General features: G+C 41.7%; 1 protein-coding gene across 2 annotated transcripts in view; it reads right to left on the bottom strand.

Annotated features, from left to right (window-relative positions):
- Positions 1-3,654: 3,654 nt before the first annotated feature.
- The window catches only part of TTC7B (tetratricopeptide repeat domain 7B), a 180,253-nt gene continuing 163,181 nt past the window's right edge, over positions 3,655-20,726 (bottom strand). For both annotated transcript variants that reach the window (XM_054972775.1, XM_054972774.1), the window contains one exon: positions 3,655-4,719. In XM_054972775.1, the coding sequence (XP_054828750.1) occupies positions 4,498-4,719 (222 nt within the window). In that variant the 3' untranslated portion in view covers positions 3,655-4,497. The remainder of the gene's footprint in view (positions 4,720-20,726) is intronic.

Raw genomic sequence — 20,726 nt, 5'->3', positions numbered from 1 at the left:
GGCTCTCTTTCAGACTGAGAATGTTATCAAACTGGATCCAACTGCCTCCATTATTACAACCCTAGCTATCGCTTGCCCTGTTGCTGAAAATGTTCCTTTGAGACAATGACTTAGACCCTAGGAACAACTTCGGGATACTCTAGACAGCCTCTGCCATGAAATGCACTTCCTCTTCTCCAAAACTTCCATTGGTACAAGGGTACATTGAAAAACTAGTGGAAGAGGAAGCATATTTGCAACATAGCATACATAGAATTCATTCAGAGAGTCCAAGCAAAGGTTAGCATGTGACACCTGGGTTTACAGAGAGGTTTCAGCACTCTGATGAAGCTCAGGGAATATCTATATTATGATAAATACAGGATCTGCTTTCAACAAAGCTAAGAGGCCGCTCTAAAGGGCTGCCACAGAGAAAAATGTGCACTGGAAGCCAAGAGAAAGTGTGGCTGCTATTTGTCAAGGATTAGACAGTCTCAGATCTCATTCTAAAATTGCCTCTTGGAGGACTATGACAATGAACCAGTGTGGTTCGTGTAAGAATGGATGTGAACCCTTCCCCAATCAGACACTTGCCCTGTAATATAAGAGAAAAGAAAATTATGCAGATTTAAATGCCTGAAAAAGTTCTGTACTCTTATTATAGATCTGGGTAACTATGCTCCCACCTCCTGAAAGCCCTTCTAGATATGAAGAGCTGACCAGCCTGGATAACACAGCATGGCACAGCAGCTTTCTCCACCATTCCAAGTCAACAAACCCATGAAGCTGCCTCATGCTGAGTCAGAATATTAGTTTACCAAGATCAGTACTGACTACACTGACTGGCAGCAGCTCTTCAGGGCCACAGGTGGAGGTCTTTCACATCACCTGCTGCCTGATTCTTTTCGATTGGAGATGCCAGAGACTAAACTTGGGACCTCCTACATACAAACCAGATGCTTTACTGCTGAGCCATAGCCGCACCCCAGAATGGATCATGTGGCAGAGACGTGACAAAATTGATGGAGTGAGGATTCTCACTATGTCGGTTGTCAGTGCCCCCAAAAGCATGGGAAAATAAGTGTGCTACCCTTTCCAAATGTTACGTATGACTAGTGATGGAAACTGTGGAGGAAAAAAAACAAAACCATAATTCTTACCACGAACTCCGGTTTTTGGAAGAGGCTGGGCAAGCGTGCAAGTTGCAGGCTCTTCTCTGTAGAGGGGCTTCTCCTCTCAGATCATCTGTTCAGATCTGGAACACCCTATGCTAAATCTGTAACAGAAACTTTAAAGAAAGCCAACTCTGAAGAACACTTCTTTGTCAATGCTATAACATGCTAACTTTACTGAGATATTTCTACTCTTACTTTTGGCCCCAATGGGGAGCAAATGTGATTTCCCAGTCCTCAATTTTACCCTCACAAACACGATCTGATGAGGTAGATCAAGCTGAGAGAAAATGACTAGTGTAAGGACAGCCATTGAGCTTCCACGGCAAGAGTAGGGATTCGAATCTGCTCTTAGTCTGACACTCTAACTTGAGAGGCAAGATTGGAACTGAACCCAAAAGTTCCTACCTGCCTCCCCCACATGTATCCTACCATCCAGAAACACAAATTAATATCACATGAAAATTACAGTGGAGGGATGAATGCCCTCCTTCCTTTCCCAAGAATAGGAATTCACATTAAAAATCATTTTTTTCTCCGGAAGAGGCAGGAAAATTCTAGAACCTTTGGAATATGACAAAATCAAAAAGAGTCCAGTAGCGCCTTTAAGACTAACCAATTTTATTGTAGCATAAGCTTTCGAGAACCACAGTTCTCTTCGTCAGATGCATGGAGGGCCAAAAGAAACTGGTCAGATATAGGGGAGGAGAGGGGAGGGCGGAGTAGATGCAAACAACTTCTGATATGGAGATGCAAACAGCTCCTTCTGATATGGAGATCAGTTTGCTTCTGTAAAGGTTCAGAGGAGTTAGCTGTGTTAGTCTGTAATAGCAAAATCAAAAAGAGTCCAGTAGCACCTCCAAGACCAACCAATTCCACTGCAGCACAAGCCTTCGAGAATTACAGCTCTCCCCGCCAGATGCTTCTGACGAAGAGAACTGTGATCCTCGAAAGCCCACGCCAGGTGCCACTGGACTCCCCTTGATCCTGCTTCTGTGCAACATCGCTCCTTCAGAAGGGTTTCCGGGCAGGCCAGGGAAAGGGCTTCTCCCAAAAGAATGCATCATTTTTGTAATGTTTTGCAAATGAATTAATAGAGGGCCAAGTGGTTGCTCTGCCCTCTCCAAAAAGAGTCAGTTACACTGCTCCCCTGAGGGAGTAAGTAAAAATTCCTTGAGGAGGATCTTTTCCTAACATCCCTTAGGCTATCTCTAATGGCCTCCTTGAGACGTACAGTGGATTAGAAACACCTGTACCCAAAGAAGACTCCAATGCCACAAATAAGGTCTCAATCTTTTCAGTACTGGAAGTTCTGCCCAGGTAAAACTAAAGAGACTTTTGGACCATCAAGCATGTGCCAGTTCTGTCCTTTCTGATCTAGATAAAAGGATGACATAACCCCCTTCCATGTAGAGATGGGCCCTGAATTCTGTCCCTTGCCCTAGGAACAAGGATGAGGTGGCTGTCTCCCTCTCCCCCTTGGGAGAACCACTCAGCTCCTCGGTTCCTATTTTTTGAGATTCCCTGGTCTTAGGGAAAACATCTGGCTACAGGCACTTTCTGCTTTTAGGCAATTTATTAATTGCTTAATCTTTCAAGCCCTTTCCCTCCTTAAACTAGGTAACCAAGTGAAGCCTGTTAGCCTTCTTGCTTTTGTGAATCGCTTGCACATGAAGAAGCCTGTGTTACCAGTGTGCCTATAATATGCCTTCCCACCTTTCCCTCACTGATGACCTAGTGCGGCTGACTAGCAATGGAGGGCCCCAGGGACAGAGAACGCAAGCTAGGAATTGATATGGAAGACAAATTAAGGAGTTCAAATGAGATGCCAACAAGAGAAAGGTTTGCTTTTGCATACTTGGTGTATTTGCCCTGTTATATAGCAATTCTGGCAGAAAATACATAATGCCCTGAGTGAACTCATTGCTTGTAAGGTTGAATGTACCTCAAGGCTGATTCTCTTTTGCCAAATGGAAGATTTACTGAGGAAAAAGCATGGATATATGCTGAGAAACTTGATAACAGCTGCTAGACTTTTAATTGAAAATTACTGGAAACAAACCACCCATCAATGTATGGCAAAATAATAGTCTAAAAACAACCAAGATGGGGGGAAAACATCCACAGGATCTCTTTATCCAAATATGGTCTCTATCCATAAATTATTGGAATAGAGATAAATCTGAAGAGACAACTAAACTTACAATCTTGAGTTTCATTTAAAAATAATGGATTTAAGGAAGGTTGGATTTCTATGCATAGGTTTTATAGATGATTTCAGTTTATGTTCTCCTAAAAGGTGGTCATTGTAGATTTTGAGTTGTGATATTTCTTCTCTCTTATTTCACATTTTTCTAGTTCTGTAATAAATAAATGAAATCTTCATCTGAACATGCACTGAACATGGTGGCTTTGTCAGCAGTTGAGATGCCCACTTTTGGGCAATCTCCAACTCACCTATTAAAAGAGCAGACAGGTACCTTATCCATTCAAAAATCATTTTATTATTAACATAATCTTCCCATTGAGCCACGTGGGTGTATAATGCATAAGGAATGTCGGTAAATATTCCATCTGAAGCATCTTTTTACATATTTCCATTGATAAATAAACTCTGGATTCACATAAAAAAGTTAAACTTAAATAACTAATATTTTCTTTCCTTCTTTTTAAACAGGCATACATTGGTAAAATATAAATATTCTTGTTCACACCTTTCTTCTAAATAAAGGCAATAGCTAGTTACACGTCACAGTTATTAACAACTAAAAACAAAAACCTTTCAGTTCATTTGCTGGCCTGGACTATGGTAGAGATGGAAACAGCAAACTTCACATTTTTGATTTTGGGCCCCGAGAGGTTGAAGAGACAAGAACAGGTCTTTGACAGGCTTGACTAAAAATAGGCTGCTGTGCCACTGAATTTTAACTTGAATTCTATTTCTCTAGCATTTGGTGTTTGATTCTATGTAAAGTTTTACATAACACTCAGATGTCACCTAACAAAATATGGCACGATACCCATTTGAACAATAGCATCAGGTCTTAAAACGACAACGGGGGCAAAATAAGTAGGCGATACACAAGTGGTGGTTTGCTGTGTGTATTCCCCCCCTCCCCTTTTTGGTTAGTCATTTCTCTTCACTCTAACATTAACATGCTGCATCGCTTCCATATGTCATAATCCCCACAGTACTGAACAGCTTTGTCTGCTTGGTTGCGTTACCTCTCAGCCTGAAGATCTGCCCCTGGGTGTCTGGAGGAAGGCTTTATGCCAAACGCTTCCTAACGTTCTCACATTCAGCTGAAGCATGATGAATCATCCATCAGTTTGCCTGGCTAGTCTTTCAGAGGACTCGGGGGATGATGGTGAAAGGGACCACAGGGCTGCTAGCTTCGAGCTCCAGAGCTGTCAGGAAACACTCCGTGGCGGCATCATCATTGCCCTGAGCTTGCAGAACCACCCCGAGGCCGTTCCAAACCTCATGGGCCGTTGAATTCACCTGGACTGCATCTCTAAGGATCTTTTCAGCTAAGCTGAACCTTCCAAGCTGGTGAAGTATTAGAGCCTGCAACAGGAAGAGAGAAGAGAAGCAGACAGAGATTGAAGGAGATGGCCATCATCCATCTAATAGCAATAGCACAAAACAGATACTACTGAATGTATAACAAATCCACACTGATCAGGTTAGAGGACACTCTGGGTCTCCTTGGAGTTCCAGAATGCCTGGATTTGTGTGCTGTTCCTTTCTGAAAGGAAACATGCCTGTGAATGTTAGCTTCTGAGAAAGATGAATTGTGTGTGCTAGGCAAATTCTGCCATGGAATGAAAAGGATGGCCGGACAAAGGGAAGGGTAAGGCAGAATAACAGAAACCTACAGTCTATGGAGAAGACAAGTGTTGTGAAGAATCTGAGGCTTTTCTACCTTAGCCACTCAAACCCAATACCTTTTGACTTATAAATATTTAGGAACTTGAACAATTCCTAAGAAATACATAACCTTCTGATTTAAGTAAATTGAAACATTCATGATCAGCAGTGCTGTGTCTTAAACCAGGCTAAGATGCCTCATTTATATATTTGTAGGCCCTGGTTTCCATTTCTAGCATAGTGGAAATGGACTGCATTGGTCTAGCTATACTGTTATCATAGAACATTAACAAGCAATGGCAGCCTGAGACGAAGCAATAACAACATGCAATAGCAACAAGGTTCTCAAGTTTACCAAAATGATTTTACAAACCTAGGCAACATTTATACTCTGGTGAACACCACTATGTTTATTTTTCTTTTTTAAAAAAGTGATTGCAGACTTCATTGTACATTCCTAGAGTCTGAGATAACATGTTCATTCTTTCTTGGCAGGCACATTATAGTCTACTGTAGGCGCACTGTTAACTGCACTATGTAATCCCACTTATGAGCACTTTGCTGTCAAGAGCTTCACAGGCCTCTGGGAGAAGCAAAGATCATGCTTTCAGAGAGGCAAACCCGTGAACACAATGAGAACTCTGAGATCTTCTGCTATGGAGGAGCTGCAGTGTCATTTTTTAAAAATAAAGATGCCATGTGAGTCAGTAGTTTCAGAAAAGAGCCTCTCAACAGGGAGAAAGGAGTTGACATTAGTGCTGCTCCTAGCAATTGCAGGATTCTTTCCAATCAGTCCACTAAGGGCCAAGCTAGAAGTGACGAATGACACTTGAACGGCAAGTGAACAGACTCACATGGATTCCTCCCTGTTCACTTGCACTCCACTTGATCACTATGTGATCAAGTGGAGTGCAAGTGAACAGGGAAGAATCCATGTGAGCCTGTTCACTTGTCGTTCAAGTGTCATTCGTCACTTCTAGCTTGGCCCTAAGATTACTAGCCCACCTGACCACCCAGGAAGAAAAGTGCAGGGGAGAGAACCAGCTTTAGCCAGGTTGTCTGGAAGTAATTCTCATTGCCACAGGCAACAAAGTTTGTGCCTTGTTATATGTCAGCCATTTGAAAGTATTATGCACACATAGCTGGTAGCTATAAAACCAACAGTTTAACACAAGCCACAGTTGCCTGGAAATCACTTCTGTGCGGAGTCCCAACATGATCAGAGACTGTCTGAATGCAATCACTAGGATCTCTGGTGTGGGACACCCTAAAAGTAGGAACAGTGGGAAAGACACAAACAATTTGCCCAACCCACACAGTAGCGTCAATAACGCATAACCTCGAGGCACGTGTGACTCAATGCATCATGAAAAAGTTCTCTCATCCAATCGCATGTGAAGGATACCAAAAATTAGGACATTAATTTTATTTGCATGTGTCATAAGTCTAGAATTCTGTTGATTAAAAATGTTGCTGCTCTGAAATTAAAAAAGCAAACACACTCCAAACCAGCATATACGTGTTCTGGGACAATCTGGGGGGGGGGGGGCACGGCCCAGTGAGAGTATCTGCTTTGCAAGCAGGAAGTCCTCAGTCCATCACCAACCCCTCCGGTTAAAAGGATCCGGCACCAGGTGATGTTAAAAACCTCTACCCGAAACCTTGGAAAACTGCTGGCAGTCAGAGTCAATCATACTGACCGTGCCAAGCAGAGTCATGTGCTCCATCTCATTTTAACCAAAACAAGAATGGACGGCACCAGTGTTACAGCACATGCACACAGAGCTCTACATCAAGTTATCAGGTGCTCCCACATATCTGTGCTGTATGCAAGTGCAGAACTAAAGCTCACATTTGTTCTCTGCTGCTCCGTACAGTTATGGAGAACTCTTAAAAGACCTTTGGAAGAAAGTATACTTGCTACCGTTTTTCTACTTAGCATTTGCCCATGTAAACCATAGTGTACTTCAACACAGAAATACTTGAGTAATGGTATATATGTGCAATTATTACATCAAACTAAAGATGACATAGAGATGACCTTTCTCCAAAATGTTTATTTTTATCAATAGGCAGAATGTACTTTAATATCCATTTGCCCAGTTGATTTACATATAATAAAACATGATGCAAGCAAGAGGGGCTAAACTCTACTCCTCTCATCTGCTTATCTTCTTGTACTTTGGTGACTTTCTGTACAGCCTGGCTAGCTGGCCTGGGAGAAAAATCTGTAAAATGACTGAGTGTAGCAAAGTACCCACAGGAGGGGGAGAAGAGGTAGGGACAAGAGGCACCCCTTAGTGCATGTTCTGCTTTTGTTTTTGTTTTTTTTTAAACCCACCCACTCACCCTCTGAATTAAATATGGTGTGCATATGCGTATGTATATGTGAATACCCCAATATGTCTAGTTTGGCACATTTTCCAGTTATGTACTAGGCAAAATTGATTGTTGGGTAGAAGGAAGAACACTCCTCAAAACACAGTATAAAGTTTTTGGTGGCAAGTCCTTTCACAAAGAGAAGAGGACTAACCAAATATAGGGAGGACACCTTTTTCAATTCTTTCAAGCTTTAGGAACTTGAAGCATGAGACACCCGAGTCCATCAAGGATTCCTTCTATATACAAGAAAAAATACATGACGAATTATACCAGAGTGAACACTATTTGAAAGAAACTGATTTTATTGCAAAATGGTTACCATTCATTGAATTCATTTCCAATACAAATCACTCTCCACCTAAGCATTTACTTTTTGTTACTCAGATTTGAAGCAACGACTACCAAATAATTGAAAAAAAAATGCTAGTTGTCTTTGTTTTAACTATATTGGCATGACATTTATTATCTAATTTCCTTATTCCTGTATAAAAACTAAAGCATTTCACAAATTTCACATCTATGCATATAATTGTATATAGTTCACTAAGACTTTGTTGTTGTTCTATTTTACTTCTGTACACTGTTTTTGTTTGTTTGGTTTTTTTAAAAAATAAAAAAATTGGGGAAAAAAAAGGATTCCTTCTATCTCCAGCTACAGCAAAAACAACCAAACTCTCTGAGACAGCAAAAGAACCACACATGATAAGAACCACAGCCAATATGGCTACATTATTTACTTCTGTAAATATAAATCCAAATTAATTACTACCTGAATGCCTCTTTACACACAGAACAGGCTGAGAAAATCCCCATAGAGATGACATTTCACATTCTGTTTGTCTTTCTCAATTGGCAAAATGTACTTTTAAGTGAGCTAAACATGTTTACATAAAATGTGTCTTTAAGGGAGTCAGATGATTTTGTTTCAGCCGGCAGCTGTAGCTAAACCACCAATACATTTGAGTCAAACTTCAAAATACAGCCATAGTGATAGCTGATTTCTCCAAAACACTCATTTTCATATCTGAACTCATATTACACTTCAAATGGGCTTTTTATTTTTATTTACTTCATTTATACCTTGCCTTTCTCCCCAATGGGGACCAAAGCAGCTTGCATTCTCCTCTCCTTCATTTTATCCTCACAACAACCCTGAGAGGTAGGTTTGGCTGGGACTGTGTGACTACCCCAAGGTCACCCAGCAAGTTTCTGTGGCAGAGCGCGGATTTGAACCTGGGTCTCCCAGATCCTAGTCCAACACTCTAACCACTACATCACACTGGCTATTAGAGCCACACTGGCTCTAACAGCAATAGCTATTAACTCTGAAAGGGCATTAGTTGTCTGGATTCTGGTTGCTCTTAATGAAAACCTTTAAGCACAGTTTAAAAATCTATACAAATTTAAAACACACAAATTCACTGCTCATATCAGACACAGATGTAAGGAAGGGATCTTATTGCACCATATGTTGAGTAGAGCCAGTGTGGTGCAGTGACTGGACTGCTGAACGAGGATCTCAGAGACTCCGGTTGAAAGTTCCCCTCTGCCAGAAAGCTTACTGGGTGACTCAGGACCAGTCACCTTCTTAGGCCAATCTACCTCACATGGTTGTTGCGATGAGATAAGGAAGAACCATGTATACCTCCCCTTCCTGGCTCCTTCCTGGCTTCTCTCGCTTTTTTGCCAAAAAAAGGGAGGGGGAGGAGGGAGGCAGGGACAGGGAGTGAGTGGCCAATCCGTGTAGGAGATCTCGTCGTCGGCCTGGCTTGTGAGTGACACTGGTTCAGTTGGGCTAAGTTGCAACAGTGTCTCTTGCTTTAGTTTCATTTGGGTGGAATTCTCTGTTTTGACATGATTCTCTGTTTTGATGTTGGCTCCCTTGATTCACTTTGGTTCAGGGGGGATTCCATCCATTCCCTTGCTTCAGTTTCATTCTGTTGGGCTTCCTCTTGCATTTGGGAGTGAGCCTTTGGCCATTGGTAGCCTTCCTCATTTGTGTTTCTGAGAGCCTGCTTGGAAATGTTTTCCCCCGTAAGAAACAATAGAGAGTGGCTGAGGGCACCTTCTTCAGGGGCCCATAGAATCGGAACCTGGGGTCCAATTTTCCTGGAACTTGGGGGGTCTTTAGAGGACAGTCAGGAGTGAGGCCCTGCACATTTGGAGGTGATTGCCTGAAAATTATTCCCCCCAGGAATCCCAGATTTTTTCGAGATCCCTGAAACCCAGATCCGGATTTCCCAGATTTTTTTTGGTGTACACCCCTAGTACCTTGCCTCTCTCCCCAATGAGGACCCAAAGCAGCTTATATTGTTGTCCTATTTTATCCTCACTACAACCTCGTGAGGGAGGTTAGGCTGAGTGTGTGTGACTAGCCCAAAGACACCCAGTGTGCCTCCATGGCAGAGTGAAGATTTGAGTCTGGGTCTCCCTATACCACATTAGCTATTGTGAGATGGCTGCTGTAGAACAGTAGCAAACAGCTGGGACTGGGTGAGCCATGTAAATTATGTGGTAGCAAGTCACCTGGATTTTGCTGCTTGCTCTGGCCCTGATGAGTCTTCCTTTAATGGCTAAAACAGCCCTGCCCTTTCCATTCTTTTACTGACAGAAACCAAGGCTTGAAGGCTGGCAATATTGTTATGGTTGCCTAGCAATGGCCACTGACGGCATTCATTTCTTAAAGCTAAAAAGTTCTGCTTCCATAATTTTAGAGGCTTTTAACCCAAATATACTTTTTTAGATTTCAGATTTTTCTGCATATATAAGGCTTTTTTCAGGATTGAAGGAAGATCTGTCTTGTCTGTCCATGGCTCCAATCTCCAGATTCAAGTATCTACAGATGAAGCTAGGTTGAGAATTAGATATTCTGATACAAAAGCAATCGTAAAATAAAATCAGTTACCCTTGTACAAACCAAATACACAGTACAGCAAAAAAAATACCACCCCCTTCAACCCCATTACCACTAGAATCCATTCTGTTTGTTTGGTATCTTCGGTTGTTCTAAAGGCAAATGCGTTTTTGGGCTGTATCAACAAAAGCATAGTGTCCAGATCATGCGAAGAGATGGTATTGCTCTACTCTGCTCTGGTTAGACCTCACCTAGAGTATTGTGTCCAGTTTTGGGCACCACAATTTCAAAAGGGTATAGATAAGATGGAGCATGTCCAGAGGAGGGCATAAAGATGGTCAGGAGTCTGGAGACCAAGTCCTATGAGGAAAAGTTGAAGGAACTCTGTATGTTTAGCTTGGAAAGGAGACAACTGAGAGGTGATATGATAACCATCTTCAAGCACTTGGAGGGCTGTCATATAGAGGATGGCGTGGAGTTGTTTTCTGCTGCCCCAGAAGGTCGGACCAGAACCAATGGACTGCAATTAAATCAAAAGAGTTTTTGGCTAAATATTAGGAAGAACTTCCTGACAGTTAGAGTGGTCCCTCAATGGAACAGGCTTCCTCGGGAGGTGGTGGGCTCTCCTTCTTTGGAGGATTTTAAGCAGAGGCTCGATGGCCATCTGACAGCAATGCTTCTTCTGTGAACCTAGGCAGATCATGAGAGGGAGGGCAGGAAGGGTTACATCAGTGCTTAGTTCTTGCGGCCCCTTCTTACATGCCCAGGGTAAGGCCAATCGCAACTTTGGGGTCTGGTAGCAATTCTCCCCAGGCCAGTTTGGCTAGGGATCCTGATGGGTGCTTTGCAATCTTCTGAGCATGGAGTAAGGATCACTGTGTGTGTGTGTGTGGGGGGGGTATTTGTGAATTTCCTGCATTGTGCAGGGGGTTGGACTAGATGACCCTAAAGGTCCCTTCGAACCCTATGATTCTATGAAAGCAAACCTGACTCAGCTTTAAGTTTTCATCACAATATCTAAGATTGATAAGCTTTATTTAAAAATACAAACCATGAGTTGGAGCCAAAGGTGCTCTTGGGTAAGTGTTTCTCCTTGTGCAGAGGGTGGTATCAACAATTTCTACAGATTTCCCACTCAAGCTGCAGCCTCCCGTGTTATGACTCACGCTATTCCTGAGCATTCCCAGAACCTCAGGAGAAGCCTGGCGGGTGGTGGGCATGTGGGGGAAGGGGCAACAGAAGTCATCAGGATCCATTCTACCAGCTTGTGTTTTGTGTTTCTTTGGAGCCAATCCCACATTTGTTATCACTCTACCAATCATGAGTCACAAATCAGAACTATAAAAAGGGGAACATTTCACAGAGAAGAGTACAATCTGTATACAGAATGCACAGCATCTTAGCATATACTTTTCTCCCCTTACTGATGAAGATACATAGAGGTTTTAAAACTCCATGGTGAGAGGTGGAAGGGAAAGATTAAAAGTATAACCTCAAATGACTGAGTGATTCCAAAAGTCTCCCCTCCCATAGATTTTATTGTCATTCTAGCAGTTTAATTTCTAGTGGGCAGCATGCCATTTCTTTGCAGAAAGTATGAAATGATACAGGAAACAATTAGTTCTAGAGACAAGAGCACACGTAACATTTAATTTACTTATTGTAATTAGGTGATAAAATCTTGGGTCCCTCTAGACGTGCAGGTTTTTAAAGAGTTGGTTCTGGGTTCCCCAGATCCAACTTGGGTTTCCACAGCCATACAGCAGTTAAAAAGTAAATGGCAGTTAAAAAAATAAATGAGAGCCCAAGTGGCCTTAGAATGCCTCCATGGCTGGGGCGGGGGGGGGCGCTCCTCCCTCTCTCAAGCCATTTCCCCCGTGTCACAATAGCATGGGGGGTAGATTCCCCCCCCCCTGTTTTTACAGCTCCATGTGCTCAGAATACTCCATATGGAGAAGAAAAAACTAGGGGAAAACCCCTCCCACTGTGCTCTTTCAACATGGGGAAACAGCTTGAGAGGGGAGGGAAGAGCCTCTCTTCCTCACACACAGAGCCATTCTGTTTGGGCTCTCCGGTATTTTTAACACCTATTTCCCAAAGCTGCTGTGTAACTGGAAGGAACTTGAGTTGGGTCTAGGGAACAAGACCTGCATGTCTAAAGAGACCCTGAGGTTGGAAATTGAGGCTCAAATAAAACCAGTATGCAGCCAAATAAGTGGACAAAGATTAGACCAAAGGGCTATTGTTAATCCCTCCCCCACAACTGTTTTAGAATGCAAATATTTCCTGCCACACTAGTTCCTTGGTTCTAAAAAAATAAATATATCATTTTAAAAAATGCATGGGTGATCAATTTTTTATTTTGAAGTAAATCTAGGCTTGAATCCATTTTATAATGCTTCATAATAACCCTATTACAACCCAAATATAAAGCAAGTTCACCTAACAGGAATAATTTTTCCACATTTTTATTATTACTGTGGGCTTGTCTATTTTGCATATAATCTTCAAGGATCCCACCGAGACCAATGACAAAATTACTGTTTATTCAAAAGGTTCTGGAAAGTACCCTAAATATTCTGGCTGTTTATATCTGGTCATGAATTAATTGACTTCAAAGGTTAATCAAAGAGTTCTTTAAGGAATTTTGTAGGCTTGATACTAGAGGTAAAATCATTGAAATAACTGAACGTGTCTTGGTGCTTTGAAGAATATCCACTAGAACACATGAAGCTGCCTTAAACAGAATCAGATTATTGGCCCATCAAGGCTAGTACTGGCTACTCAGACTGGCACCAGCTCTCCGTGGTCTCAGGTGAAGGTCTTTCACATCACCTATGACCTGATTCTTTTTCAACTGTCAACACCGGGGATTGAACCTGAGACTTTCTGCATGCCAAGCAGTTACTCTCCCACTGAGCCACAGCCCCTCCCAATTTGAAATGTGAAGGGATTCAAATGCAGCTTTGGAGGACGGGCTTCTTAAAGCTAAGGGGCAAAAAAGAAAGAAATAGAAAGCAAGCTTTCAAAAACTGAGTTGCTGTGCTGACCCATCCAATACTGTCAACTGACCAGTAAACTGATCACTTATAATCTGATCATGATAAAATATTCCATGAAGCTAAAGTGTTACTTTGTAAGTGGCAGCTTGCCCTTAAAACAAAACGGACTTTTTAAAAACAAATACTTGCTACTGTTAGTTTGCTTTATTTTGATTTTTTTAAAAGTAGACAGACCTTAAGAGTTTTGTGATAAAAGCCAAAGAGAAGAACTGTTCAGTGAATCGCCTTACCTGATGTGAAAAGCTATTCTTCACTACAATTTCTGAAAGCAAATTTCAATTTTTCTACAGTAACAGTTAACTAATTTATTTTTGTGATGTGCAAAACTATCAAACCTGCTGAGGATTAAAATCTTGATTTTTAGTTCTAATAAAGTTAATGCTTTAAAAATACTTGGTCAATATTTGACTGGCCAACTGACTCCATTGTTTTTTGATAAGCAAAAGGCCAAACCTACTTTTAAAGCATTATTACTAAAAGTCTACAAAATAAACCAGCACAATTGTTTGCAACTCAGCTGTTCACTCATTCACTGAAGCAGACAGTGGAATACTGTTTGAGCTCAGAGTACCTGTTCATTATGCTACTGTTTGCTTGGCATGTCTGTTCCTGCCCTTTTGCTTGGGGCTCCAACCTCTAGTACACCATATACATGCAGCTGCATCATTCTGGATATGACCAAGTTTCCAACCGTCATTTGTTAATTTCCCCTGCTCAAACAAAACCACGAGTATCAAATTGCTTCCTTCTGTGGCAAAATGCTTGCTGCCGGTAGAAAATATTATTTTGTGTGGCTATATAGTTTTAAAAGTTCAGCTTCATCACCGTTAATGTACATATTGAGCTTTATACTGCTATAGAATTTCTGCCATCATGTTTGGCTTGACTGAGGCCTTTTCTGCACCGATGATTTACTCCTCTTTTTTCCGTATTCACTCATCAAGTATCAGATTTGTTTTAGCCACCTACCTTTCTGCGCACTGCTTTTAACCCTGATGTGGGTGCTGTCTTTTTTTGTCTGTGCTGCCATGAAATAAAAAGGTGCCATGAAATAAAGAGGGGTATGTGGTGAGATGTGAATGTCATTGTTGGTCTCATTGTGGGCATTACAATATAATAATAATAACATTCGATTTATATACTGCCCTTCAGGACAACTTAACGCCCACTCAGAGCGGTTTATAAAGTATGTTATTATTATCCCCACAACAATCACCTTGTAAGGTGGGTGGGGCTAAGAGAGCTCCAGAGAGCTGTTACTGACCGAAGGTCACCCAGCTGGCTACAAAGGGAGGAGTGGAGAATCAAACCTGGTTCTCCAAAAAACAAAAAAACAAACAAAACCCTGGTTCTCCAGATTAGAGTCCCGCCGCTTTTACCCACTACACCAAACTGGCCACTACACCAAACATCATCACCACCCTTTTTTAAAAAAATGGTATATGCCCAATCACGTTATTACATTATGATGTTACAATGCCCAAAGGTGTCCAGCACTAAGGCTTCAGCAGTAGGGGGAAAAAAACCAAAAGAGAAATGAAAGTGAAAAGAAACCCAACATGGAACATATGCCTGGTTTGCACAGAGTCATCCTGAAAACAGAACTTTTAACCCAAAAAGCATAGAAACTTAAAAGAGATCCATGTAACCACAAATAAACCATCATAATATTGTTATGACTATCTTCTTTTTTTGTTGTGAAGAAAATAATTTTTAACATCGTAACATTGTTATCGTATTGTGTTGGTTTGCCCCCCACCTTGGTGCCGGCCTCTGCCTCCCAGCTCTGAGTCAGCCCGCACAGTTCTCTTTAGTTTGAATGCAGCTGGGGGAGGGGGGGGCGGTGCGTGTGTCGTAAATCCTACACAAAAATGTCTATCTGGAGTATGGCTGTCCTGTATCTTTTTTTTAAAAAAACAAGCATAATGACGTTATAATGTCATTATGCTTTATTTTATTTTTTTAATTCTCCAATACAGGATAGCCATGCTCTGGGTAGACATTTTTGTTTAGGATTTATGACCCCTCTCCCTGCTGCCCAAACCAGAGAGACCTGACCAGGCTAAACCAGAACGGGGAGGCAGAGGCCTGCACTGGGGGGCAAACCAGCACAATACAATAACGTTACAATATTATAATGTCATTAAGATTTCTTCACCCCCCCCCCAAAAGAAGAGTCTTGGGAAAGGAGGGAGGAAGAGGGAGGGAGGAGCTGAGAGGAGGATGGAGTGACCAGTCAGCGAGAAGTGGCCTGTAGGGGCAGGAGCAGTGGAACAGAGGACGGAGGAGAAAAAAATGAAAGGAAAATTCTGCCTGATTGGAAAAAGCTGACTCAAAACTGCATCAGAAAAAAAAACCATTGGAGAATAAGCACAGGCAGAAACTCCAAAGAAAAATCTTGAAAATGCTGCAATGAAATCTGAAGGGGGCGTTCAGGGTCTAGAATTTGGAAGAAAACCTGAAGAGGTATGGGGCCAAAAGCAGCAAAAATTGCCCATGCAGAAAAGGACTGAGCCCCCCCCCCGGGATAAAACCTAAGGGTTGGATCTAAGGAACCATAAATGCAACAAGTTCATGGAAGATGTTTCTGTTCCTTGTCTTTTCTCCTGCAGCCCCTGGAAAGATGATCCTGTGGGTTGGGGGACTCTTGCGGAACTGTTGGGGTGCTGTTCAGAGGGCTGCAACCTCAGTGGGAAACAGTCAGAAATAGCCCCCTTCCCTCTTGCATAAACTGTTTCATGAAGAATGCACTTAAAGGGGAAGGGTTCTAGCAATTCCCCTTTCTGGCTTGACCTCCCTGTATCCCACCCGACTCTGTTCCTGAGGGCCACCTGACCCTCACGAGCAGCTTTTGGGAGCATGGTGGGACTTGTCATACTCATTCAATGGACTTGTCATACATTCACTGGCTGCAATCCCAAGTTTCAACACAATGGCTTTTATTCATGACCCCTCAACTGTGCACATACCATACCAGCCCCCTCAGCCTAAACTGTAAACAGACTTCCACACTGGGAAGTGTTTCAAAGGCTCTTCATAGTTCAGCAAGAGGAGTGCTGCTGCTATGATTAAAATGGGCGACTGCATGTAATTGCCTTCATTGGATTACATCTGGATTCCTAAGGCAAATAAAAGACAAGGCCCACTGTTTATCGCCCTCAAGTTCCAGTTCCATTTAAATCTTAGCATTTCTCGCATTGCAGGTTGTTTGCTCCCACACAAATTAGCTGCATTCAAACATACTTTCAAATGCATTTCTGCAACTCTCTGAGCTAGATATTTGCTCTTTAAAAGAAGACTGAGATTGTCAAGAATCCATGGCTGCTTCCATATCGGGATCATTTTCTATGGTAGCCTGGTTACTGATGTAATTCTGTGTGAAATCATCCTTGCAACAGAGATTCCAGACGGCCCAGGGTAAGCCATTTTCTCTCCATTTTTAGTAATGGATTCCTTTTCACACTTGATGAGCAACTCCCCTCCCCCCCACCGCTGTATTCTTACACGATCCTTTGGAGTTTCTGTCCATCCTGTTTTAATTATTTTTTATTTTGAGGAGCATGGGTAACACAGCGCTGCATAGATATAATGCAGTACCTTAAAAAAAACTTTTTAAAAACCTCCATATATTTGCAGACACCTCTGATAATCCCCTCCCCCCTCCCCTAAAAGGCAGGCTGAGCTGTGGATGATTCTTTTGTTTTTAAAAAAATCATCATGAGTAATACTCAATAGGAATAATGCAATATCTTTAACAACCTTAAAAAACTCCTGTTTGCAGAGTCTTAAGGATACCCGCCCCTTTGTCTAAAAGACTAGTGATTCTTTTCTGTTAACGCTATTTGTTGCCAGGGACTGGCCCCTTGAGATTATCAACAAATGAAAGTGATTGACAAGTAACTGACTAGTACTAATTCTTCACCTAAGTAGTACAATGAAGTGGCTTTCCCCTTCGGACACAAGAAACTGCTCTTGATGATAGTGTCCTGCCCAGGAAATACCATTTTTTTACAGGTGTAAAATAAAGCAGGGTTTTTTGGGTGGAAACAACAGGCTGTTACAGGGCAATGACATGTGGAAACAAATGCACCAGTCAGGTGGCTGAAATGTGGGAAATCCTTGGTGTGGAAGTAGACCAGCTCCACCAAAGGCCACAGTCTGCATCATAACAGAACATCCCACCTCACCTCTTGTCAGTTATGCTACCCAATATTGCAATTGGGCCTTTCTAGTATATAATGCTTTTCACGTATATTATTGCTTCAGAGTGCTCAAGAGTACTAATATCAGTTCTTCCCTGTTTTACATAATCTGCAAATTTAATTTGGTGTAATGATTAAGAGCAGCAGGACACTAATTTGGAGAGCCGGGTTTGAATCCCCACTCCTCCGCTTGAAGCCAGCTGGGTGACCCTTGGGACAGTCACAACTCTCTCACAGCTCTCTCAGCCCCACTCACTTCACAGGGTGACTGTTGTGAGGATAACAACATATGTTGTAAACCACTCTGAGTAGGCGTTAAGTTGTCCTGAAGGATGGTATATAAATCGAATGTTATCATTATTATTAATTACCTCAGTCCAGCATGGCAATGGTGCATTTATTCCCCAAGAGCTCACTGCCACTAAATAAACCTTATGTGGTGGTGGTGGTTGTAATAGTGGTAGTAGCTCTGTATCACTCCCAATGAAGACACATTTCTACAACTACAGTTTTGTAGCAGGCCTGCTGAAAGAGCTACCAAAAACACATGTTGACCGGTAGCTGTCATTTCATTTTCTTGTAAGGAAGGGACAAAATTCCAAAAAAGCAAAAGCCAATACAGGAGGCCACACAAAATTAGAAACTGTTCACCCCTCTGAGCATGATTGTGAACAAGGCAGAGCGGTAAAAAATGTAGCTACAGATGATCTGTAACTATTGAAAATAAAAGTTAAAACTATGAACTGGTATCTGGTCTGCTCTTGGGTTGACTGTCTTCAACAGTGCAGTTATAAAGGGGTGTATCCAACCATCCTCAAGGATCCTCTCTCCAGTCTAATAGAAGAGAGTCCAGTAGTACCTTTAAGACTAACCAACTTTACTGTAGCATAAGCTTTTGAGAACCACAGTTCTCTTTGTCGGATGCAAGGAGATGCAGATGCAGTCTAAGGAGCCTTCCTCCAACTTAAACAGCTCTTCCTTCAATGGAAGAGTCACTTAAGTTGGAGGAAGGCTCCTTAGATGAAAGGAAGACTCTGCTCAGTGGACTGCTAGGACAGTGGTAGGATCCACTCTGATGTCAGCAGAAGCATACCGCTATGCATTCTTAAATTCATGACAAGGCAGCCTCTATTTTCAACTGCTATGTCAACCACTTCCATCGTGTTTTGAACTAGGAGTAAGGAGGATAAACATTGGAAATGCAGACGCTGATTTGTAATATACTGCTTTGGGTTCAAGTATGGGGCTAGATCTAAAGAAGAAAAACTTTGGATCCAACCCAAGCCCCAATTTTCACATTAGAATAAATTCTCTTTCCCCTCCCCAATTTAAAACATTATCCACATCTCCTACTTACCCTACTGAATATCTTTACATATGGTGTAGAACACTTAATAGCACTATATTTAAGAGCCAAACCGCAAGTGAAAACAGCCACAGGCCCATCCCCTGGCCGCCGTTGCCATTTTAGAAACATTTGTAGTTTTTTTTAAAAAAATGTGCCTTGGATTGGTTTACATCATTTCTCATGAATGGACTCAAAGGGATGTAGTTGGAGACCAGCTATCTCCAGAGTGGGAATTACCTTGCGGAGTTCCGCAGGGCTCAGTCTTATCCCCCATGTTATTCAACCTCTTTTTAAAGTCCTTAGGATAACTCATTTGTAGATACAGAACTGGATGCCTTCAATATGCAGATGACATCCAGCTCTGTATCTCACTGTCCAAATCTCCCTGGGATGCAGTAGAGATCTTGGGTCACTGCCTGACAGCTGAGGTCAAATGGCTGAAAGCAAAAAAACTGACCCCAGAGAAGGCAGAAATTATGCTGACTGGGAAGGCAGAAATCTTGAAGGACATTATACTCCCTGCTTTTGATGGCGTTGATTATTCATGGGCACCAATTGCCAACTAGACTGACTGATGCTTCAACTAATTTCTACTACTACCTTCACAAAAATTATGTCAATAAGACTGGGCTTAGAAAGATGCAACTCTGCTTAGGATTGGACTGTTTACCCCCCCCACCCCACCCCCCCACACATGATGTTTTGCCTTCATGCATGTCAACATTTCTCTGCAATCATAAAAGCTGTTTTTCAAAAAAGGGATGCTGGTAGTTAAAATGCTTACAGTGTCTTAGGACCTACATCAACCTCCATATACCCCCATACTCTGTCCTAACGAAATTTATTAACTCTTTTGAGCATATAAGCAACAGAGCACATAAGCAATAAAATTACTAATGAAAAGCACATTTTTAAAAAAAAGATAATAATTATCAGAATAAAACTTGAAGCACATGAATTACCATATAAGAAACAAAAACTATTCCTTTGAAAAACTAGTTGAGAATGTTGCGCTGTAATTGTTCATGGGCTTCCTCTATATTACACTGCTTACCATCTCCCAAAGAGGATGGCACAGTGCTCAGCTTTAAGCATTTAACTTATCTGTAATGTTAACAGGATCTTTGTCTTCATGCTATTTTGCTTTTGGTGGTTTGCTAATGGACTGCTTTGTCTGTTGCAATATCTGACATGGTCATATGGAACAGCCTCTTTTCCCAATCAAATGTTTTATATGAAGAATTGTGGAAACTTCATTTTAGCAATCCTGCTCTTTATCAGTGTAGCTGCTCTGTTCAAGTTCTATACCTTTAGGTAGACTTAAACAATGACACAAAGCCATCTTTCCAAAGACAGTGTCCAAATTTTGACCTGTCCTTTGGAATTCTTCCCTAAAAATCCATACTTTGAAAGTACTGGAATAGCATAGACTAGGGGTAGGCAGAAGGGTGAAGGAAGTCAATCAATTTTCAGGAGCCCCTAATCATAGCTGCAAAGAACACTGGACCAGATTTAACCTTGCTCTGATTCCGTAAGGTACTTTTTACTCTCTGAAGTAACAGTGCATAAGCAGCGTCACTGAACACAGATTAGTTAACTGTTAGGACATTCTCAATATTCTTATAAAATATTTTTATCCTGCTTTTCCATAAACATTATTGGCTGCTAACAAAAATGACAAAATTATCAGATTTTAGCTTAATGTTCTCTTGCTTTGTAAACTTTACAAATAATGGTGGACTCTAGAAATTGCATTATGAAAAGCAAAGCAGAAGACCATGAAAAGTTATAAGTTAACCTGCCTCCAAGACAAACAAACCATATTCTGAAAATTAAATAATCTTAGAATTTTAACG

Source organism: Eublepharis macularius, chromosome 2 (genome assembly GCF_028583425.1).
Source record: "Eublepharis macularius isolate TG4126 chromosome 2, MPM_Emac_v1.0, whole genome shotgun sequence".
NCBI classification, from domain to species: Eukaryota; Metazoa; Chordata; class Lepidosauria; order Squamata; family Eublepharidae; genus Eublepharis; species Eublepharis macularius.
Note: the sequence above shows the minus strand (reverse complement) of the source record. Positions and strands in the feature narration are given on the sequence as shown.